We start from the raw sequence: 24,932 nt of genomic DNA, 5'->3' as shown, positions 1-24,932 counted from the left end.
GAGAAAGAGAGAGATAGCGTGTGAATGTGCAGCTGTGTCTCACCTTGACCCTCTCCTCAGGGTGCTTGACCACTTTGTCACTGAGGAACTTGGTGGGGATGAAGCCCTGGACACCGTTGTCCATTCGAGACCTCACACCGATGGCCTGGCCCGGACATGATCCACTGTCAAAATGGTTCCACACCTAGCAGAGAGAGGGGAAGAGGAGACAGGAAGGGAGATAGAAGGAGGAAGGGAGCGAGCGAAAAACAGATAGAGAAGAAAGAGACAGAAAGCAATAGGAAGATGTGGGGAAAGGGCAGGTAGAGAGAGGAAGAAGAATAAGAAGAGGAACACAAACCAAAACATAGAACAGATGTTTCCTCTAAAGTGTCTTTTATTTCCAAAACCACCATTTAAAGTCATCAACGGGTAATGAGGGAAATGAGCAAGAGGCTTTAAGGTCAGAAGCTATGGGGTGAGGGTATCTCACCTCACTGAGTTCAGGGAAGTTGTCCTGTTGACAGAAGGGGCACTGCCACAGCCCGGTAGAGTCGTTCCTGATGGCCTGGTCATAACTCTCCCCTTGTGGGCGCCGGTGAGCAATGCCTGTCACGACACTGGTGATCAGCTTACCTGGAGACGAACCGGGAGGGAGAGGAGAGACAAGGTCGTGAGTATGTGAGCAGTATTTGTGTTAGCTACATAGAATGTAAAAGGTGTGTGTATGTAAACAAAAAAAGAAACGTCCTCTCACTGTCAACTGCGTTTATTTTCAGTGAACTTAACATGTGTAAATATTTGTATAAACATAAGATTCAACAACAGACATAAACTGAACAAGTTCCACAGACATGTGACTGACAGAAATTGAATAATGTGTCCCTGAACAAAGGGGGGGTCAAACTCAAAAGTAACAGTCGGTATCTGGTGTGGCCACCAACTGCATTAAGTAGTGCAGTGCATCTCCTCCTCATGGACTGCACCAGATATGCCAGTTCTTGCTGCGAGATGTTACCCCACTCTTCCACCAAGGCATCTGCAAGTTCCCAGACATTTCTAGGGGGAATGGCCCTAGCCCTTAGCCTCCGATCCAACAGGTCCCAGACGTGCTCAATGGGATTGTGATCCGGGCTCTTCGCTGGCCATGGCAGAACACTGACATTCCTGTCTTGCAGGAAATCACACACAGAACGAGCAGTATGGCTGGTGGCATTGTCATCCTGGAGGGTCATGTCAGGATAAGCTTGCAGGAAGGGTACCACATGAGGGAGGAGGATGTTTTCCTTGTAACGCCCAGCGTGGAGATTGCCTGCAATGACAACAAGCTCAGTCCGATGATACTGTGACACACCGCCCCAGATCATGACGGACCCTTCACCTCCAAATCAATCCCGCTACAGAGTACAGGCCTCGGTGTAACGCTCATTCCTTCAACGATAAATGTGAATCCGACCATCACCACTGGTGAGACAAAACCGCGACTCGTCAGTAAAGAACACTTTTGTCGGTCCTGTCTGGTCCAGCGATGGTGGATTTGTGCCCATAGGCAACGTTGTTGCCGGTGATGTCTGGTGAGGACCTGCCTTTACAACAGGCCTACAAGCCTTCAGTCCAGCCTCTCTCAGCCTATTGCGGACAGTCTGTGCACTGATGGAAGGATTGTGTGTTCCTGGTGTAACTCGGGCAGTTGTTGCCATCCTGTACCTGTCCCGCAGGTGTGATGTTCAGATGATCCTGTGCAGGTGTTGTTACACGTGGTCTGCCACTGCGAGGACGATCAGCTGTCAGTCCTGTCTCCCTGTAGCGCTGTCTTAGGCGTCTCACAGTACGGACATTGCAATTTATGGCCCTGGTAACATCTGCAGTCCTCATGCCTCCTTGCAGCATGCCTAAGGCACATACACGCAGATGAGCAGGGACCCTGGGCATCTTTCTTTTGGTGTTTTTCAGAGTCAGTAGAAAGGCCTCTTTAGCGTTCTAAGATTTCGTAACTGTGACCTTAATTGCCTACCGTCTGTAAGCTGTTAGCATCTTAATGTCCGATGCACAGGTGCATGTTCATTCATTGTTTATGGCTCACTGAACAAGCATGGGAAACAGTGTTAAAACCCTTTACAATGAAGGTCTGTGAAGTTACTTGGAATTTTACAAATTATCTTTGAAAGACAGGGTCCTTCTTTTTTTGCTGAGTTTGTGTGTGTGTTACCTATGTAGAAGATGTGTGTGTGTTACCTATATAGAAGGTCTCAGGTGTCTCCTTGGTGAGCAGGTTAAACACCTCCTCGGTGTTAGGAGCTCTGTAGGGAACTCTCAGGTCCTTATACCTGCAGCTCAGCTCAGCACGGATATCATACAGCGTTATGCCCTTGTTACCGTAACCCTACAGGGAAAGGGAGAATCAAGGTTAATATATGTCGAACAGCGATATAGAGCTTGTTGCCATAACCGTACAGAGGAGAATAACATATATCATTAGTGATGAGTGGAAAAATAAATACAGTTACATAATCGGGATATAATTGTTGGTGATATATCGCAATATTATTTTTGGACAATATCACAATATTATTTTTGCGCTAGTCGGCTGTACCTGCACCAAACTCAATTTGTTTCGAGTACTTTTATTTCCATGACGGATCAAAACTTTTCTCATGGTTCTCTTGTCCCTCTGCAGCAGAAATATGGTGAGCAATATGCTTGGAACATCGAATCACACATTCTCAGTATCGAATCGCAATACATAATACACAGGGTGTCCAATCAAAAACAAATATTTTGACCAATTGGTTAATTGTGTAGATAATCATCTAAGAAAATCTCATGTCTCTATCATAATCTGCTTGAAATGTAAGAGTTTTTACCCTTGTAGGATGTCCAGAATTAGGGTGACTAAATCAATTGAGGCCAGAGAAAAAAAGTGGTAGAAAAACAGAGAAATGACATCGCGTCAGCTAGGCTGGATTCCGTGCAAAAATTAAGGCTACTGGCTACCTGACAGGCTCACTTTCCCGTTGAACTCGTCATCTTTCTTCTCAAATCTGCAGGACATAAAAAAATATATAGAGGTAAGATGAATATCGATTGAGACATGACGTAGTATTTTCATATTTTAGGATACGCTTATCATATTAATTCGAAATGTACTGATCCTTTTCAATTTTTTTCAGATTTGACACAAAATCAATTGAATCTCTATGAAATGTCAACAGTGCACTGAGTGTACCGTAAGCTTTCACATTTAATTCACCTCGTGTCATGCTAATTTAGCTTTTTGCGACTCGCGGAAACAACTTTGAAGACGGCACAAGAAACCTGCATTGCTATGTCAACAGAGCTCTGTGCTTTTAATGGATTTATGAGGTTACGAAATCCAACTGTTTGGATATAATACTAATGATATGTTAGAGAGACCCCACTGAACAATTCAGAACATGAATAATCATATTTGTCTTGGTAAAAGTGATTTGATAACATAAGGAAGGGAAATTATCACCACCAAAGCCTGTTTTCACCCACTCTGGACAGAGTGGATAGACACCCCACAATACATTACGGCCCTTAAATTACGTTATAATATTGTATCGTGAGGTTCCTGTCAATTCCCAGCCCACATATACATCTCATAGAGTGATATAGAGCTTGTTACCATAACCCTACATAAGAGAGTAACATACACTACCCTATGTATTTAATTTGACAGTTTTATGTTCCCAAAAGACAACCTCAAAATGTCGTCGCTCACAGTGACTAACAAAGATACTCCGACAAAAAAAACGAAGGGTTTCAAACGGGGTTCTGAAAGATACACTTATAGTTAGAAAAGCAACAGGGAGGGGGGTTTTAGAACCCACTAGATTGGAGTCAGAAAAGACACGAAAGGAAATAAACACACAGACTAAGGATAGGGTGTAATACGGAGCAAAACTACATGGAGAAAAATAAACGGGGGGGAGAAACAAAACTATTTTGGCTAATTAAAGTGGTGGAGCTGTAAATTGTACCTCTGCTAAGGTGAGGTGTAGCTTTTGGGTCAACAATATTGACACCCCTAAAGATTCTTAGTCCAAAGTTTTAGTATTTGGTCCCATCTTCCTAACACGCAAATGACTACATCAAAGTTGGTAAATAAGAATGGTGAATAATGTAGTGTGTCAGCTTGGTTTCACTTTTATTATAAATACGAATATGGTTCTAAGCACTTCTAAAGCAAGTCGGTTAAGAACAAATTCTTATTTACAATGACGGCCTACCCCGGCCAAACCCTAACGACACTGGGCCAATTGTGCGCCGCCCTATGGGACTCCCAATCACGGCCGGTTGTGATACAGCCTGGAATCGAACCAGGGTCTATAGTCATGCCTATAGCACTGAGATGCAGTGCCATAGACCACTGCGCCAGTCGGGAGCCCATTAATGTGGATGCTACCATGATTACACATAATCCTGAATGAATCGTGAATAATGATGAGTGAGAAAGAGGGTCAAAGACCATACCTCCAAGACATGCTAACCTTATTGCTAATTGATGTATTAGTATAAAACAATATCATTTCCCTTTTTCTTTTGAGCATACAGTTTTCCTCAGTATTTGAATGATTTATTTTACGCAGTTATCATTGCTCATCTTTATCAAGGGTGTCAATTTTCAGACCCCACAGTGTACCCATGTACACGTTGGACAAAGTTTGCTCACAACCAAAATACATTTAAATGAGTCGCTCAGTTCGACAGCCCATTTCTCTTTGATTTAACCAGTGTTTACTGTCCCTCACCACACCAATCCAATAATAAATAATTGAAGACAAAACAGCCACTATTTGTTTTAATAAAGTGGCTTCAGGAAGTATTCGTACCGCTTGACATATACCTACATTTTTGTTGTGTTACAACCTGAATTCAAGATGGGATTTTCCTCACCCATCTACACACAACACCCCATAACATGTTTTCAGAATTTTTTAACATGTATTATTATTGAAAATGAAATACAGAAATATTTAATATATACATTTACATTTAAGTCATTTATATAAGTATTCACACCTCTGAGTCAATACATGTTAGTCTTTCTGGATAAGTTTCTAAGATCTTTGCACACCTGGATTGTGCAATATTTGCACATTACTCTTTCAGCAACTTGAGTGTATATTTGGCCTTATGACTGAGGTTATTGTCCTGCTGAAAGGTGAATTTGTTCATTTCTTTGCCACAGTATTACTTTAGTGACTTATCGCAAACAGGATGCATGTTTTGGAATATTTATATTCTATACAGGCTTCCTTCTTTTCACTATGTCATTTCGGTTAGTATTGTGGAGTAACTATAATGTTGTTCATCCATCCTCAGTTTTCTCCTACCTAGCCTTTGACACATTATTTACCAGTCATTTCTATTGGGCACAACATAATCTGAAACACAACCAAAACAAACTGCAAATGCATCCAACAAGTTTGTAGAGTCACAAGCTTGATGTAGTCACTTCGGGCTAGTAATATGGGACCAAATACTAAACTTGACAACTTAAATGTTTGTATTATTTTTTGTACTTTTTTTGTACTTTTCTCCTCAATTTCGTGATATCCAATTGTTAGTTACAATCTTGTCCCATCGCGGCAACTTCCGTACGGACTCGGGTGAGTCGAAGGTCAAGAGCCATGCGTCCTCTAAATACGCGACCCTGCCAAGCTGCACTGCTCCTTGGAAGCCAGCCGCACCAATGTGTCGGAAGAAACACCGTAGAACTGGCGACCGTGTCAGCGTGCATGCGCCCGGCCTGCCACAGCAGTCACTAGAGCGCGATGGGCCAAGTACATCTCGGCCGGCCAAACCCTCCCGTAACCTGAACAACCCTGGGCCAATTGTGCGTCGCCTCATGGGTTTCCCGGTCGCAGCCGGCTGCGACACAGCCCGGGATCAAACCTGGATCTGTAGTGACGCCTCAAGCACTGCGATGCAGTGCCTTAGACCGCACTTTCGACTACTTTAACATACGTGAATTAAACAAATACTTATGACACCTTCAAAATGCGGGGGACTAGCCACATCATTCACTTTCATTTCTAAATGGTAGAACAGATATACATGTATGCCCTAAAAAAAAAAGACATTCTGTACTGTCGCCTCAAATAAAACATTTGATCACAAATCCAAAATGCCGGAGTATAGAGCCAAATGAAACGTTTCAACTTCACTGTCCAAGTAAATATGTAGCGGAGTGTATATCATACAGTGTGATGCCCTTGTTACCATAACCCTACAGGAGAGAACAGAGGTAAGATGGATAACAAGGGGAATATATCATACATACAATGTTTGTAACCCTGCAGGGGAGAGGACAAGGTGAGGGGACATGGCATGATGTTCTTATAAACGTATCCCAGCAAGGATTGGACAGGTTAGGTCATTGAAAAGGAATATGTGGAGAGAATAAAGTTCTCAGGGAATTTAAGTACAACATATAAGACAGGAACACACCCCCCCAACACACCCTTCTGCCCATACCTGTCTCTCCAGCTCCTCAGCGAAGGCATCAAGATCCAGGTCTTTGAGTCGCTCCGGGTTTTCCAGGATTTCCTCTAGCGCACCGGCCGGGTTGGCGTCCTCCGCGGACTCGTCGTATTCCAGAGCGTCCACCGCCATCTTTCTGGCCCACTCATACGTCTCCGGGTGTACCCTGGACCCGTCCAGAACCTCGATGTATGACTCCGTACTGCAGAAGGGGAAAGGGATCGAGTTAGAACCAACATCATACCAAGAGCATACAAAACAACTGTCAATTATTGGACATAAAAATGTAAAACATATTTTTTCATAGGAATACACAGTGGGGGAAGAACATTCTAGGTAGAAAAAAACAAAACCTCTCCAAATATAACTTTTTGCCCTTCACAAACAGAGAGACACACACACGTACCTGTCTCCGAGCGATGCGGTGTCTATCTTGATGAAGCCGGCACAGTTGATGAAGACCTTGGGGCCCATGTGACACATGGTGACCAGCTGAGTCCTGTTCTCCAAACGAGTGTTGTTCTGTTTTAGGATCTGGGGAGAGACATCGCTGGTATAATAATACTGTAAAAATGTCTAATGTTGCTCCTTTACAAAAGGACAAAGGACTACTACATACAGTGGGGCAAAAAAGTATTTAGTCAGCCACCAATTGTGAAAGTTCTCCCACTTAAAAAGATGAGAGAGGCCTGTAATTTTCATCATAGGTACACTTCAACAATGACAGACAAAATGAGAAGAAAAAAAATCCAGAAAATCACATTGTAGGATTTTTTATCAATTTATTTGCAAATTATGGTGGAAAATAAGTATTTGGTCACCTACAAACAAGCAAGATTTCTGGCTCTCACAGACCTGTAACGTCTTCTTTAAGAGGCTCCTCTGTCCTCCACTCGTTACCTGTATTAATGGCACCTGTTTGAACTTATTATCAGTATAAAAGACACCTGTCCACAACCTAAAACAGTCACACTCCAAACTCCACTATGGCCAAGACCAAAGAGCTAGCTGTCAAAGGACACCAGAAACAAAATTGTAGACCTGCACCAGGCTGGGAAGACTGAATCTGCAATAGGTAAGCAGCTTGGTTTGAAGAAATCAACTGTGGGAGCAATTATTAGGAAATGGAAGACATACAAGACCACTGATAATCTCCCTCGATCTGGGGCTCCACGCAAGATCTCACCCCGTGGGGTCAAAATGATCACAAGAACAGTGAGCAAAAATCCCAGAACCACACGGGGGACCTAGTGAATGACCTGCAGTGAGCTGGGACCAAAGTAACAAAGCCTACCATCAGTAACACACTACGCCGCCAGGGACTCAAATCCTGCAGTGCCAGACGTGTCCCCCTGCTTAAGCCAGTACATGTCCAGGCCCGTCTGAAGTTTGCTAGAGAGCATTTGGATGATCCAGAAGAAGATTGGGAGAATGTCATATGGTCAGATGAAACCAAAATATAACTTTTTGGTAAAAACTCAACTCGTCGTGTTTGGAGGACAAAGAATGCTGAGTTGCATCCAAAGAATACCATACCTACTGTGAAGCATGGGGGTGGAAACATCATGCTTTGGGGCTGTTTTTCTGCAAAGGGACCAGCACGACTGATCCGTGTAAAGGAAAGATTGAATGGGGCCATGTATCGGGTATATCTCTCTGCTCACCCCCAAAACCAATTCTTTCTTTGGCCGCCTCTCCTTCCAGTTCTCTGCTGCCACTGACTGGAAAGAACTACAAAAATCTCTGAAACTAGAAACACCCTCACTAGCTTTAAGCACCAACTGTCAGAGCAGCTCACAGATTACTGCACCTGTACATAGCCCACCGATAATTTAGCCCAAACAACTACCTCTTTCCCTACTGTATTTATTTTATTTATTTACTTTGCACCCCATTATTTTTTATTTCTACTTTGCACATTCTTCCACTGCAAATCTACCATTCCAGTGTTTTACTTGCTATATTGTATTTACTTTGCCACCATGGCCTTTTTTTGCCTTTACCTCCCTTATCTCACCTCATTTGCTCACATCGGATATAGACTTGTTTATACTGTATTATTGACTGTATGTTTGTTTTACTCCATGTGTAACTCTGTGTCGTTGTATGTGTCGAACTGCTTTATCTTGGCCAGGTCGTAATTGTAAATGAGAACTTGTTCTCAACTTGCCTACCTGGTTAAATAAAGGTGAAATAAAAAATAAATGTAAAAATCGTGAGATTTTGAGTGAAAACCTCCTTCCATCAGCAAGGGCATTGAAGATTAAACGTGGCTGGGTCTTTCAGCATGACAATGATCCCAAACACACCGCCCGGGCAACAAAGGAGTGGCTTCGTAAGAAGCATTTCAAGGTCCTGGAGTGGACCAGTCTCCAGATCTCAACCCCATAGAAAATCTTTGGAGAGAGTTGAAAGTCTGTGTTGCCCAGCAACAGCCCCAAAACATCACTGCTCTAGAGGAGATCTGCATGGAGGAATGGGCCAAAATACCAGCAACAGTGTGTGAAAACCTTGTGAAGACTTACAGAAAACGTTTTATATATATATACCTTTTGTTGGCAATGACAAAGTATTGAGATAAACTTTTGTTATTGACCAAATACTTATTTTCCACCATAATTTGCAAATAAATTCATTAAAAATCCTACAATTTGATTTTCTGGATTTTTATCTTTTTCATTTTGTCTGTCATAGTTGAAGTGTACCTATGATGAAATTTACAGGCCTCTCTCACCTTTTTAAGTGGGAGAACTTGCACAATTGGTGGCTGACTAAATACTTTTTTGCCCCACTGTACACATTAGCATGACACAGGACTCGCTTCTGAGAGGGCGAGACACAATACAGACTGTGTACAGACATGGAGCAAAGCACAGACATACTGAACACGGCTCTGACTCAACACCTGCAGGCAGGCAGGCAGACACAGAGAGCGAGAGACAAAGACGGACCTTGAGCAGGTGCGATCCCTTCCTTTGTCCGAGGCCACAGACGAACTGGACCAGGCTCTGTGTGTAGGGGTGACATATGGCCCTGTTCACATCCACCCCCACCTCGTTGACCCGGTTTATAAACTCACAGTACAGAGCATTCAGCAGGTCCTCCTTTACTACATGCTCCTGAGAGGGTAGGGAGGGGAGACGGTGGGGAGGGAGGGGAGACGGTGGGGAGGGAGGGAGAGAGGTGGGGAGGGGAGAAAGGAGAAAGAAAGGGTACCATAAAATCAACATACCGCGAAGGCCACTGAGTATCGATGACCTTTTTCGGACAATTTTCAAGCAGATCTAGGATTGGGTCCCCGTGTCCATATAATCTTAGTCATTATGATCTAAATTAAACAACATTTAACATTGCTATATCAGCACTTCCACTCCGAGGCCTTATGAATATGGGTCACACTCAAGTGTCTCACCTGAAGAGGGTGTAGTTTGAGGCAGAGGATGTCTTCGTCTGTGCTGCAGACCTGCGCGTACTCCACCATGGGATCCTGAATCTTCCTGGCTACGGACACGGCCTGGCGCAGCAGCGGAGGGTAGTCCCTGAAGTCAGTCTGGAGCGAGAGAGAATAGGGGAGGGAGGAGTCATGAGTATGGTTAGATATGTGTCATCAGATGTGTGTGTATTGCATAGCTATGCATTCATGCTGTGTCAAAGCAGACTTGTTGATTTCTTGTAGTTCATGTGGACTGTGTGTGTGTGAGCGCCCACGTATACGGAGTGTGTGTACCTGAGACTTCGTGCTGTTCATGTAAAGCATGGCCAGTTCGTTGTCCACCAGCTCCACTCCCACAGCAGGTAGAGAAGACTCCTGCTCCAACTCACTCACTGTCCTCTTAATGTCCTCCATTATCATGTGGGCATCTCTACACACACACACGCAACAAACACACATGCCAAAAAAGCCCTTTACCGTAGGTATCCAAAAATAAACAACTCTTAAGCGCTCTCTGCACATACAGAGAAAGGTCAGTAGTTGGAGAAGGCTCACCTATTCTCCCCGGCAACAGCCACCACGTGAGGTTTCTTACTGATCAGGAACTTCTTTAGGTTCTCAATGTCCTGGAGCTGAGGAGACAAAACACTACAATATTATGCTCCATGATAATAATCATATGAATGAAAGTATGATATAAAAGACTGAGTAGAACAAAATAAAACGAGACAAAATCTAAGGATTAACAGGTTGGTCACAGCAGCTGATTAAACAAACCCAAAGCGTGTACTGCAATATCTCCTGGAATACATGACGCTTCTAAAGCGATTTCTTGACTTTTGGTGAACTATCTTTGATACAACTACACTGACGAAGTGATGTTTCCTATGAATGCATGGCTAAATGATAAGATGGCATGACAGGTGGGCAGAGGAGAGGATAGGTTGTACCTTTTTGTCCCTCTCGTCCTCCCTCCATGCATTCCTCCTCTTCAGGAAGTAAGGCAGACGGAGGAAGTCCACCACCTCTCCCTCTCCGTTGATCAGAGAACAGAACACTGGCGTGTCTCTATGGTAACAGAGTTACAACTTTCAGTTATTATTAATGCATATGGTATACAATAAGTTGGAGGATAACACAAACAAACAAAACACGCCCACACACCGCCTTCCCTTTTGCGCAAACACACACACACACACGTACCTGCTGTCTGCAAAGGCCACTCCCAGGACTCTGATGCCTTTTCCTTGACTCTCATCCATCAGATCATCATCCTCCTCCTCCGCCTGCTGCTGGTCTGGTCTGTAGGGAGCCACCTTCAGCCAGTTATACAGCCTCCTGCAACACGACTGGACGTACACACAATATCACAGTGTATACAAACCTACACCACACCGCTACACCTTCAGCCAGTTATACTGCCTCCTGCAACATGACTAGGGTCAAAGGTGAACCGGAAGAGGAATAATACACCACTGTGACCAAATGTACACTAAAGCTTGAAATGGATGTTTATTCACAACATGTGCTAGAACATCGGCAATTCTAAATTGAAAATTCACAATATCATTAAAACGTTTTTTTTTTTTTTTTAATAAAAAAAAAAATCTCCAATGATCAAGTTACGGCAACTCTTGAAGTATTCAACAGTATATGGAATTCATGATACTGAGTCCTGGATGTAGCTAGGTGTGCTGTAACACTATCGAGTATATACCTTGATGATGTTGTCCTTGGCCTCTGCGATGAGTTTGTTCTTGAGTTCCTTGGCCATTTGAGGGTAGAGGAACTGTGTGAGGGAGCGTTCGATGGCCAGGGTCCTCTGTCTGTTCCACTCCTGCACCTGGTGGCTGAACTCATCTCTGTAATAGAATTGCTTGATCTCATCAAAGTACGTCGGGTCACCTGCAAACCTGGGGGTAGGAAGAGAGGGGGAGAGAAATTATTATGAACCAAAATTAAAGAATCCGTGGAGAAGGTTTGAGTAGGAGGAAATAATAGAGCAGAAGCCTTTAGCTTTGTTCTGAACAAACCAGCAGAACAGACAAAATACATATTTTGCATAATTGACCATTCCAGGAAAAAAGGGTTAACTTAAAGGTTGTCCCCATACCCTTTGACCCCTAGGAGGTCGATGCAGATGTCAATGGTGAGAAGTCCCTCCTCCTCAGCCTGGCACATCTTTAAAAACTGTTCTCCGTTCAGCTCCTTCACTGGCTTGTTTTTCAGGTACTTGAAGGAGTAGCCAAAATGGGCCTCATCCATATCCTAATAACAAACCGGAGGTCAATTAACACGGCATGGTACAAAGAGGATAATGTCTTAACCCTTTATACTGGTGGGAATTAACCGAGACGGAAAGGGATTCATTTAAATGTTTCTTAAAGAAGAAATATGAAAACGCATATGTATAACCATTAGGGATGTAACGATTCACCAATACGCATCGGTCCGCAAATTAGGCTTCTCCAAGCTCTGATGCAGCTACATTTCTAAAGGCTATGCAATTGTGGGAGAAAACAGGGTGATGGCCTCTACTAAATAGAGGAGGATCTCATCAGCTACCTATAGGACTACTATATTTATTTCTCAACATTTGTAATATTGCACATTGCTTGTATTTACAACAAGAGTATAGCATACCTGGCTGGCATGAAAATAGACCACGGGGAAAAGCGTCCTCCATTTGCTATTTAAGTGCATAGATGACATGTATTTTTTCCCGCTGCCCCTACTTCGATGCAGGTGCATGATAACGGTCCATTTTAAATCAAAACAAAATGTTGCATATATTATTAGTATATGTAAAGACAAGATTCAATCAAGAATAGTCTGATGGGTGACAATATTAGTCTATCACTTGTGAATTATATAATAACACTTGTGAATGATGCCCAGCATAAGAGAAAATGATGTGAAGCTGTCTATGCATACAATTTCATGTATATGTTTGATAAATCCAACGTACGCACCACAGAACGCGCTGCAAGGCAAACGCAGCGTTCCTTTGGAAATAAATGTACTTCTGGTGTACCAAAATGCTATGACACTAATGTGACCTAGGCTTTACCCACCTGGACAAAGGGAATGTATGTGTGAGGATGCTGTTCATTGATACCATAGTGCCCTATAAGCTCATTACAAAGCTCACAGCTCTGAACTCCTTCCCTATGCAACTGGGTCCTGGGCGTCCTGACGGGCAGCTCCCAGGTGGTCAAGGTAGGCAACAGTACCTCCTCGACACGGAGGCCCACAAAGATGCGTCCTCAGCCCCCTCCTGTATTGCCTGTATACCCACGACTGGATGGTCTTACACAGTTTAAACTATCCTCAAGTTGGTTGATGACACGACAGTCTGATTACCAACAACGAGACAGCCTACAGGGAGGACGTAGGCCCTCTGATCACAGTGTAGTGTGGTGACAGGTAAACTCTCCCACAACTTGAGCAAAACAAAGGAGCTGATTGTGGACTTCAGGAGGAACCAGGCTGCACATACCCCCATCCTCATCAATTGGGGCCACCGTGGGGACGATCATTAACTTCCAATTTCAAATCGTACACATCTCAGTGAAGCTGAAATGGTCTAACCACACAGACACCGTAGTGAAGGCACAACAGCCGCTCCTCAACCTCAGGATGCTGAAGAAATTTGGCCAGTCCCGAGGGCCCTCACAGTGTTCTACAGGAGCACCATCAAGAGCATATTTTTGGCCTGCATCACAGCCTGGTACGGCAACTCCACCGCCGCGGACCGCAAGACTCTTCAGAGGGTGATACGTGTAGCCGAACGCACCATTGGGTGCACACTGCCTGCCCTACAGGACCCCTACCCTACAACACCAGGTGTCGCAGGAAGGCCAAGCCATGCCGTGCCCTGTTCTCCCTGCTTCAATGACAGAGACAGTACAAGGGCACCATGACAAAAAAAATGAAAGACTGGCCAATAGTTTCTACCCTCAGCCCATCAGGCTGCTGAATATCCACCACTAGTTAGCTACCTATTTTACTTCACTTAGTCCTGCAATATTTCCACTGTACCCTGCAATCACACCGGCAACCCTGCAAATGTGACTATTAAACACAAATATACACTGGAGTTGCTTACCAAGAAGCCAGTGAATGTTCCTGAGTGGCCGAGTTACAGTTTTGACTTAAATCCGGCTGAAAATCTACTGCAAGACCTGAAAATGGTTGTCTAGCAATGATCAACAACCAATTTGACAGAGCTTGAAGAATTTTGAAAATATATATTTTTTTAAATGGGAAAATGTTGCACAATCCAGGTATGGAAAGCTTTTAGAGACTTACCCAGAAAGTCAGTCTACAAAGGATTGAGTGAGGGGTGTGAATACTTATGTTAATGAGATATTTCTGCATTTAATTTTCTATACATGTGAAAACATTTACAAAAACATTTTCACTGCCTTTATGGGGTATTGTGCATAGATGGGTGGGAAAAAACATCTTTAATCTATTTTGAATTCAGGCTGTAACAACAAAATGTGGAATAAGGGGTGTGAATACTTTCTGAAGGCACTGTACAGTATTTTACATTTACTGTACTTTTCGCCGCATTTGTTTGATAGTGAAATCTGAAAACCCTCTGGATACATTGATAAGAATATTAATAGAAAAGTTGGGGTAGGTGCAACGAAAGACAAAAATTACAAGGGTTTGAGTGAGAGGTCTAACTGGTGTCTCCAAGTGGCCACACACCTCTCAGTTCAAGTTATTCCAATGCACTTTCATGACTTCCATTATAAAGGTGCTTTTTTGAGCTCTCCTAGCTGTGTCGTTGAAGAACTAGAGAAAGCACACTTGTAGTTGTTATGAACACAGCCCTGTATCCCCACCATCACACAATTACTGTTTTTGTTTAAGCAATCCAGAAAACAGCCAATTGTAAAATCACAATCTGGGTCTGGTGGGCATCATTTGAAAGCTTGTTCTATTGCCAACATGACTAACAAAGTTAGAAAATACCATCTTTAAGTGTTAGGCTTTTACCAGGAAATTCTGTGAAGCAGATCATAAATTGGGTGCGCATAGAATGGAGTCATGAGTGCATTGAGATACATGTTCTGCGGCAAATTATATTCACAGTACGACAAACATAGGCTCATTCTGTTCAGAACAACCCAGGGAATGACGCAATGTAGCTGTACGTCAAACATAGTGATTATAAACATTGACAGTGGTCGTGTCTGAACGCCCACACTTGGTTTCTAAATAGTAGGCCGTTTGAGTATGCAAAAAAAATTATGTTTAAATAAAGTATACGACATTTCGAAAATCAAGTATACTTTAAATGACCGGATGTCATTCTAATTTCAGCTTTGACAATAGCTGAACAATTAGATATGGGGATGCGCTTCCGAAAAAAAACAACAATGCAATCACGTAATCTCAGTACGCAAAAATAGAATGTTAAATAGCATGTGAAATTTCTAAATCGGGTTTAAATGCCAGGATGTTACTCATTTCAGCTCTTCGCCTAGTAGAATTTGATGCACACTTTTCCAGAATGCATTGGAAGATGTGGGCTGCGAGTGATAGGCCCGAGTTCTCTTCAAGTATACAAACAAAACTAGGCTACTTAATTGGGAAGATGTCTGAAGCTTCTGTCCTGGTGTTCAAATGTAGGCAAGTAGTTTTTGTTCTCCATAAAATGACCAAGAGTGCCGCATCGTCAGCTACATCATTGAAAACAGAAGTATTTTTATATTTTTGTTTTCTGACTAAAGTGTTTCTTATTCTCTTGGCCTTAAGTCAGAGTTTTTAAAGTATATTGAACAAAAATAAACGCAACATTTAAAGTGTTGGTCGCATGTTTCATGAGCTGAAATAAAAGATCACAGAAAAGGTCCCATATGCACAAAAAGCTTATTTCTCTCAAATTGTGTACAAATTTGTTTACATCCCTGTTAGTGAGCATTTCTCCTTTGACAAGATAATCCATCCACCTGACAGGTGTGGCATATCAAGAAGCTGATTAACATCATGATCATCACACAGGTGCATCTTGTGTTGGGGACACTAAAAGGTCACTTTAAAATGTGCAGTTTTGTCACAGAACACAAAGGAGCATGAAATTGGCATGCCGACTGCAGGAATGTCCACCAGAGCTGCTACCAGATAATTTAATGTTTTTTTTTCAAATCTACCATAAGCCACCTCCCAACGTCGTTTTAGAGAATTTAGCAGTACTTCCAATCGGCCTCACAATCGCAGACCACGTTTAACCACACCAGCCCAGGACCTCCACATCCTGCTTCTTCACCTGTGGGAACAGCTGATTAAATATTGCTGTCTGTAATAAAGCCCATTTATGGGGAAAAACTCGGTCTGATTGGCTGGGCCTGGTTCCCAAGTGGATGGGCCTATGCCCTCCCAGGCCGACCCATGGCTTTGCCCCTGTCCAGTCATGTGAAATCCATAGATTAGGGCCTAATGAATTTATTTCAACTGACAGATTTTCTTAATATGAACTGTAACTCACTAAAATATTTGAATCATGTCGTGTTTATATTTTTGTTCAGTATAAATACTAAATTATCTTTTGAGTTCTGAATGTGTCACCACCGGGGACTTGAGATGTGGCTACAATAATTTTAGATCAGGCCTTTTGATTTGAACATCTGGAATGTTTTAGTTTTGTAGGCTAAACTACCTACTTAACTTATGGATGAAGCCTTAGCAGTCTCGTTCCCAATGATCAGTGCCTTAGTGTATTATGTTGCTGTCCAACGGTTTTGAATTTGCGATTCACTTCTATAAACTTTGATTAGCTAACACAACGTGCCATTGGAACACAGGAAAAATGGTTGCTGATAATGGGCCTCTGTACACCTATGCAGATATTCCATTAAAAATCAGCCGTTTCCATCTACAATAGTCATTTACAACATTAACAATGTCAATACTGTATTTCTGATCAATTTGATGTTATTTTAATGGACAAAAAATGCGCTTTCCTTTCAAAAACAAGGACAATTCTAAGTGAACCCAAACTTTTGAACGGCAGTGTATATATATTTGTTACTGCTCGATTAAAACGATCTCGGTCAACCAACAGCCTAGCGACCAAACAATCGACCAGTTGACTATTTTATTTTTTCTTTATTTAACTAGGCAAGTCAGTTAAGGACAAATTCTTATTTTCAATGACGGTCTAGGAACAGTGGGTTAACTGCCTTGTTCAGGGGCAGAACGACAGATGTGTAACTGTTCGGTTACTAGTCGAACGCTCTAATCACTAGGCTACCCTGCCGCCCACTAATTGGGGTCAGCCCTAGTTTTATTGTCTGCACGTTTGCTGTCGTCTAGAGACAGGTCTCACTCATATTTGGTATATTTTGGCACAGCATTGTAGCACGTTTGTATCTTGTCAGTTTGTTAAACTACAGTAAAGCAGAGTGGTGATACATAGGGATGATATGTATTTAATTTGATTTATTTATAAGATATCGCATTTAGTCCAAATACCCTAAATAACTCTACATTAGTGTTAGTGCATTGTCTTGGTTCCCGTACCTTCTTTCCTTTCTTGGTGGGATTGATATTGATCTTGGCTCTCTCCTGGAAGGTCTGTCTGAGGACGTGTCTGACCAGAGGCTCCCTGGAAATCTGCATGGCCACCATATAACGAGTCCCCTCCAACACCGCCTCAGGACTGTTAAACTGGCTACAGAGAGAGAGAGAGAAAAAAAGAGGTAGGGGGTCAGTGTGTGTGTTATCTGCAGACAGTCTTTGGCAAGCTCTACAGAGCTACCTGATGTGTGTGTGGTGTGGTTACCTGCAGACATAGTCTTTGGCCAGCTCTACAGGCTCAGCAGGGAACTGCTCTGTCTCGTGGCGCTGGTAGCTGTCTCTTAGATTCTCCCCAAACTGCTCTGGAGTCAGACCAAACTTCTTAGCCAGGCCGTCTGAAACACAGAGAAGGGAAGGAAGACAGGATCTTCAATCTTTATACATGTCTCAGTGCACTCATATTTTAACTATGGCTGTCAAATGATTAAAATAATTAATCACGATTCATGTCAAAAGTTTATTTGCTCAAATTTGGTGCAAAACAAAAAGCAGTGTATTTAGTAATTGGCATGTAGGGACTGAAACAACAAATACTCTGTATCAGAATGTTTTCACCATAAATAAGCAATATAAAAGTCCTGTAACTTACTAATAATGCTCCAAGCAGGCCTACTCCCTCAAATGTTCATGAAGTTCACACACACGTACGCACACACACACACTTAAAGCGTCAGCCATTCCAAATTATTGTTCTCCCAGTTACCGATTGGAGGGTTGGCTATAAGAAAAAAGCACTGGCAAATAGCATAAACCTGCCCAACAATGGCATGAATTCCACTGAACATAAACTTGTGACCATACACTTCAGTCATCCTCCCATTTCTTTTCACCGACTGAGTTGCTAAGACAAACAAGCCCACTGACATTTTCAGATGAAAACGCTGCTCTCTTCTTCTGTACGATACGGCCAAAGAGTGAAAACAACCTCTCACAAGGTACTGATGTGGCAGGCGTTGCCAGGAGCCTTCGTGCAATGCAGGCCAGCCTGGTGTGTGCCTACACTCCACACATTTCTCAAAGGACTCCTCCTCTTCATCGGACACAGACTCAGAAGAACTGAACAAGAGGGCAGCTTTCTTCTTTGGTGGCTCGGACTCTGTTGCTTTATCAGGTTGCTGTTGCAGGCCTCTCTTCCTTCAGCAAGTTGCTGACCAAAGCACACACCTCCCAGGTCTAGGTCTAGGAAGGCACTTCAGGTCCTTAAACCTTGGGTCTCTCGCCCAAAGGAGATGACACAAAGCATGCAACACCATTGAGCAGGAAATGTACAGAACATGGCCTCTCTCACACTCACTAACAGAGTGATAAAGAAGATTACTTGCAGGGCTACAGTACTGCCCCCAGATTCTGCAGTTTCTCCAGGTCAGCTGTGGTTGGCATGGTGATGTTCGTTTTCTGTTGGGCCAGAGCATCTTTCAGTGGTTGTTGTTTCGGTGGGCTGTTATTGAAACGCCCAACAATTTTTGGCCATTTGGCTAGGGCATTGTCGAACCCGCTGTTGTGTAAGGACACTGTGAAGGACCTTTGGAGACTGCGCGGTGCAGTTCATGTGTTCAAAAAGGCATTCAAAATGTAACGCATTAATGCGTTATTAATGCATTAACTTTGACAGCCCTCATCTTAAAAGATCAGTCTCTGCTGAATACGAAAAGGACAGATTGCCAAAAGTAATGTCTTGAGGCAGTGCAGGGTACTGCATGTGGGCATACCTGGTTTACCTTTCACATGTCAAGGCCCCTGCATCCACTACACGCACACATGAAGTCAAGCATATGGCCAATAAAGTAGGGATAAAAAGACACCATATTAGAGGTCAGCAGAGGTGACTTACCGAGCCCTGCGCTCTGACAGATGCTGTACATGTCTCTACGAGATGCCAGCTTCAGGTCTGGCCCCTTCTGCTCTTCCTCCTCCTCCACCTCCACCTCTTCCTCCTCACCTGAATGGACAGGGAAGAGACATGATGTCACACAGTGTGGAGGGTGGTAAACACATTTAAAAATAAAGACAAAGCCTGGTTGTTCAAAAGGTGCCGTTATTTTACTTTCCGTGCAACAATTGCCACCCTCATATTGCAGCTGTTTCGATCTCCTTATCAAATCATTTCTGGGTAACAATGTAGTTATTTACTATAACAGTTTTCAGTAAGAAAATGTAACAATAAGCCCAAGAATTTATGTTTTCCCACCGTCCTCGTTAACCTCCTTGATCTTCCTCAGCGTCTTCTTCTTACTGGCGGCCTTGGCTGTGTTTTGCATCTTGGGGATGTCTCTGCCGTAGTACAGCAGAAAGTGGCTGTACACATCACTCAGCTCATCTATGGACTGGACGTCTTTCAGTCTACAGGACCGGGAGAAGAGGTGAGGAAAGGAGAAAAGAGGAGGGGAGAGGGAAACAGTTACACTAGCTGGACTTCACTAAATTGGTCCTATGTCTTTTATGAAGACATGGGGATATGAGACTTCTGCACTTTGACAATCATGTAACGGGAAATCTGGGTCCAGCTTCCTGGACACAAACTAAGTGTATGGGAAACCTCCCTAGTGGTGGAGGTTTCAGTTAGGAGGCAGACAAATGGACAATGACCAGGGGTGGCTTTTATTAGTGGAGAAGAGGCACCAAAACTGTTGTATACTATGTGCAGCAATGTACAAACAAAATTAACATGACGATGGCCAGAAAAGGAAACAAACTTCGGGTAAACTGAAAATAAATCAAATCAAGGTTCAACTCAATACACAACAGGCCTTAATAATAACTGCCCGCAACCCGGCCAAGAAAGGAATGACATGGCTTAAAGTCAATTCCATCAGGGCTCACCTCAGACTGGATCAACAATTAACAGGTTGAAATACAGGCATTAAATGCACCATAACATATAACTCAACTAACTAGCTTTAGGTAACAATTAGCCCATGAAAAAAGCCTATAATAGATTGGAGTAACATTTATCTCCCCCCTGGGATTTGGCCAGGGGGGATAAAAGCTTCAGACGGCAGACCTGGTTTGCCAAAACTCCCGAAGCAGCAGGAGGTAACATTTTACATCATCAATAACGAGGATTAATAGGGAGGTTTGTAACATATACTCCTGTAGAAATAGTGATCTCAATAACATTACAACATGCACTTTGTAAGGCAAACTAAACACACAAAAATACATGAATGGAAAGCGTACATAACAGGATTTGCCCGCGTGCCAACCAAACTCTAACATGCATCTTTCTCGCTTTACAGTCTACATCGCGGCACGGAAGGAAATGGGATTATACACATAACATATTCAATGCATTATTATGCATTCTCATGAACTGTTTCAATATCTGGTTATTAATATGTCAAGTCAGAATACCAGGCACAGCATTTTGGGGGAGATTCTCTAGGCTTTGTGTGTCTGGGAAACTGGCCCCTAGTGCATTACAACACTGGAGCACACAATCTTATTATTGTTATTATTATTTTTAAAAGCACTGATTCCTGAACTATTTCTACAATATCCCTTATCGGTCCTTTTCCACCTGTCGTTTACACAATGTGCAGGACAGAGCTTGTCATCAATCATCAACTATATCAGTGTGACCTGTTGACACAGGTCACACTGACCCCCCTCGTACCACAGCGTTCTCCTATGGCCCTGTGTTAAGACGCATTCTGGTTAAAGGTAGTACCCTATATAAGGCAGGTGTAGGCAACTAGATCCAGCCGCGGGTCGGCGTGAATGGTCGGGGGGCCGGAAAAACATGATCATAATTTGTACTTTGCAAAGTGACCACAACTAAGCCCAAAAATAGATTTGATTTGGGGAAAAAAAACAATAATATCATACCTTGATAACATTGAGAATAGAGCACGACTGATATTATCAGACAATATTGGCCTTTTCGGATGTATTTGTATCAGTATATAATCCACCCCAAAAATGAGATAAAAAAAAAAGAAGCTGTTCTTTCACTATTTGTGCTGAAGATGGCGCTCTTTTCATGGCCATTAGCCTATCTTGCCTTGGCATGCTACAGCAAGATTGGACACAATCACCCAAAGCAACTACACCAGTCAGAGAGGAGAGTGAAATACTGTGACCTAACTGTTACTGCTTCTACGGTGAGTGCCAGCTCAATAAATTGCCAAAAATGTGCACTGGACCTATACTGTTACGTGGTAGGGTTTTGGGTGTCGTGACAAACAATGAATGCTATGCTCAAATGTGAAGGAAGTGCCATGCTAAGAACGATCAACTCTGTGGTAACGTTAATGTTACAGCCCTTTAGAGAAGCCTGCGAAATCTGGTGTTATATTTGCTCTTTGCAAAGGGAATTCCTCAAGTGGTCATTCCAATGTTTTCAGAGACACAAAAAATAACATAGCAGTTTCCAAAGTAGTTTTTGATAGTTACATTTTAATGTATGGATTGTTACTTGTCAGGGACTGGTCCAAATTCACATTTCGCCACCCCCATTTCCAGTACGAGTACTAACTAGCTGTGTGAGAGTATTGAAGGGTTAGTGCTATCTGGGACCCTTGGGATGTCCCAAAACCCTAACCACTACCCATGCTGTTCATCCTCCTTTCACAAGAGTAACAGTTTTAACAGAAATAATATTGTCTTTCTGGTGCTACCATAGATTTTATGTGATGCTCCTAACCTTTAAGGACACAAATTCAAAGCTTGCTTAACAATTTAGAATAATTCTGCAATCTGCATTTTGTTGCTTTTGCCTACTGTTATTTTTGAATTATCAACTTCCATCAATCATATGTTTTCACTGTGTAAGGGCTATTTGATCAAGGAGAGTGATGGAGTGCTGCATCAGATGACCTGGCCTCCACAATCACCCGACCTCAACCCAATTGAGATGGTTTGGGGTGAGTTGGACCGCAGAGTGACGGAAAAGCAGCCAACAAGTACTCAGCATATGTGGGAACTCCTTCAAGATGGTTGGAAAAGCATTCCTCATGAAGCTGGTTGAGAGAATGCCAAGAGTGTGTAAAGCTGTCATCAATGCAAACGGTGGCTACTACGAAGAACCTCAAATATAAAATATATTTGATTTGTTTAACACTTTTGGTTACTACATGATTCCATATGTGTTATTTCATATTCTACAATGTTGAAAATAGTAAAAATAAAGAAAAACTCTTGAATGTGTACGTACGTCCAAACTTTTGACTGTTACTGTATATCAGTCAATATTTTCACTCTAAAATAGGAATAGAAAATCCCGTATCGGTCAGGCTCTAATTGAGACCTGGCCTAAGGGCCGCCTGTTGCCAACCCCTGAGATAAGGAATAGGATGCCCTTTCAGACACAGTCCATACCTCCTCTGACCCTGGTATTGTTGGCTGTACATACCTCTCCATATCAGCCGTGTCCAGGGGTCTGATGCCATCAGCCAGGGGTTTGTCAGGGTCGGCAGAGATCTGTTCATACTGGTGCGACTGCATCCTCCGGAACAGTCGTGTCAGGTTCTGCTTCCTGCTCTTCAGCTGGCACCACTGGGGTCCCAGAGGTCAGGGGTACAGGTCAGGGGTCAGGAAGTGGGTCAATAAGAAACAACTTTATTTCTATTGGATTATAGTTGTAACAATCTAAGCTAAGGTGACCAACTGCTGGTATACGCAAAAGTGTGTGGGGTGTGAACCTCAAAGTCATGTTAGATGCCAAAGGTTGTGATGAGGTCATCCTTTACCTTCTCGTCCCATTGCCAAACCTTCCACAGGTCGTTGATGTTGAGCTCCGGTTCTACATACTCCTTCCTGTAGAATGCGATGAACGGAACCTGGAGAAAACAAAGAATGTAAAGTGGGTGAGAACATGAGACAGACACCACTGTAAAGCTTGATTTACAGACTGCTACGGCGTCTCAAGAGGGACAAACAGTAATATTGCTTGTTTTTCAAGCATAGGTCTTTTAAGGGAATAAGCGAGCACAGACGTTTGCGTCGCCTAGCCAAGATCTGCTAGGATCAAACTAAACCTTTGTATGCGGACGCCTTTAGGGCCTTAGCCACTACACACTCACGCAAATGTAATCGGGTGGTGTACCTCAAAGTGCTGGTTCCTCATGAAGTTGAGGGCCTCCTTGATCTTAGCGATGGTGCTGGGGCCTTTCCTGCCGAGGTTTGTGGTGGTCCCTCTGTCCAGATAGTCTGTACTCTCCTGAACACCCAGAAAACAGTTGATTGTTTTTTAACAAAGAAAGAAGAGTATGGTGCCGGCCCGAGACAGTAAGGAATGTGCTGGGCTGTTCATGTGTATGAAGATCGTGTGATTGGGTGAGGTATTGGATGAGGAGAATGAAATGGGATATTTAGTGAGTTATTGGGGTGTTGGGTGTCTGTGTGTTGTCTGTAAGGTATGTGGTGGTTGTAGGTAACACCAGCATTGAGGATGATTGATATGGATATATCCAGGGTTTCAGACTGCGACCATTTAGTCGCATTTTGTGACATTTGACTTGGCTGTGTGAGTTACATTTTTAATTAGTTGCATCAGTGCGAGCTGCACATTCTACATGGTCACCTCACTAAAAATGTCATTTTTTAGGAGGCTAAACCCATGATTTGGTCAAACTGTAAAGTACATTATCCTCACGATTCCTATGATGAAAGTATCTGCCTACCCATGTACCTGTTTTGCTGGGGCTTGTTGCAGTGCCCCCCCAAAAAAATGCTCCGGGAGAAAACATGCGTTCTGATTGTATAATATTTTCAAATCCAATTGTGGGGAGAACACAACTATCCTGTTGTCACAGTTGAATAGAGGATGTTCTCAGCTTTCTTTAGGTATAATTTCTCAACTTTGAGCTCAATAGCAACTATTATAGCCTACAAATGAGATATTTGATACGGCTTTGAGATGAGGAATGGGGTACGCTTTTTTTTGGACATTACATTTACTGTTAAATTTATACTTGGTACATTTACTAGCAGTTGGGTTTTATACTTCGAGTATATTTTTATATCTTGCTAACGTGTTTTGAGTTACTCAGATGGTCCCAAATAAATTTGCCTATGATATTAGTGCACATAAATATGCAGGCCAATTCATCTTGATTGAAGAAAATAAAATTAGTATAATTCTGGAACCCTATTTTAATAGTAAAATACAACAGCCTAATTGTCAAACCAAAATTAAATGACAATCAATGGATTATGTAGCACATGAAAATATTTTGAATCATAACATATAAGATGAAACTAATTTATTGAATGACATCTCAGTAGTCGATCGCTTACATTTGAAAAAGCATTGTGAAATACTTTATAAGTTATTATAAGTTATTACTTTATAAGTTATGTTATTCTGTTCTTTTGAAATAGACTACATTTTCTTCATAATCATGCTTCTTTAGACCTGTCTAAAATAAATAATGGATTTATTATTTTTTTTAAATATAGATGTTCCAAAGGGTCAGCA

At 42.6% G+C, this 24,932-nt stretch overlaps 1 protein-coding gene across 5 annotated transcripts in view; it reads right to left on the bottom strand.

Moving 5' to 3' along the window:
- The window catches only part of LOC118389731 (transcription elongation factor SPT6-like), a 58,696-nt gene that overhangs the window by 18,304 nt on the left and 15,460 nt on the right, over window positions 1-24,932 (bottom strand). For all 5 annotated transcript variants that reach the window (XM_052457446.1, XM_052457448.1, XM_052457445.1 and 2 more), the window contains 20 exons: window positions 23,559-23,672; window positions 23,203-23,292; window positions 22,866-23,008; window positions 19,704-19,855; window positions 19,347-19,454; window positions 17,721-17,850; window positions 17,459-17,609; window positions 12,036-12,190; window positions 11,640-11,835; window positions 11,126-11,271; window positions 10,873-10,990; window positions 10,478-10,554; window positions 10,217-10,352; window positions 9,902-10,039; window positions 9,441-9,608; window positions 6,896-7,023; window positions 6,484-6,691; window positions 2,215-2,362; window positions 473-615; window positions 44-184 (listed from right to left, as the gene is read on the bottom strand). In XM_052457446.1, coding sequence (XP_052313406.1) covers window positions 44-184; window positions 473-615; window positions 2,215-2,362; window positions 6,484-6,691; window positions 6,896-7,023; window positions 9,441-9,608; window positions 9,902-10,039; window positions 10,217-10,352; window positions 10,478-10,554; window positions 10,873-10,990; window positions 11,126-11,271; window positions 11,640-11,835; window positions 12,036-12,190; window positions 17,459-17,609; window positions 17,721-17,850; window positions 19,347-19,454; window positions 19,704-19,855; window positions 22,866-23,008; window positions 23,203-23,292; window positions 23,559-23,672 — 2,790 coding nt within the window. The remainder of the gene's footprint in view (window positions 1-43; window positions 185-472; window positions 616-2,214; window positions 2,363-6,483; window positions 6,692-6,895; window positions 7,024-9,440; window positions 9,609-9,901; window positions 10,040-10,216; window positions 10,353-10,477; window positions 10,555-10,872; window positions 10,991-11,125; window positions 11,272-11,639; window positions 11,836-12,035; window positions 12,191-17,458; window positions 17,610-17,720; window positions 17,851-19,346; window positions 19,455-19,703; window positions 19,856-22,865; window positions 23,009-23,202; window positions 23,293-23,558; window positions 23,673-24,932) is intronic.

Source organism: Oncorhynchus keta, chromosome 11 (assembly GCF_023373465.1).
Source record: "Oncorhynchus keta strain PuntledgeMale-10-30-2019 chromosome 11, Oket_V2, whole genome shotgun sequence".
Taxonomy (NCBI): Eukaryota; Metazoa; Chordata; class Actinopteri; order Salmoniformes; family Salmonidae; genus Oncorhynchus; species Oncorhynchus keta.
The sequence above is the reverse complement of the archived record's forward strand: the minus strand, read 5'-3'. Positions and strand labels throughout refer to the sequence as shown.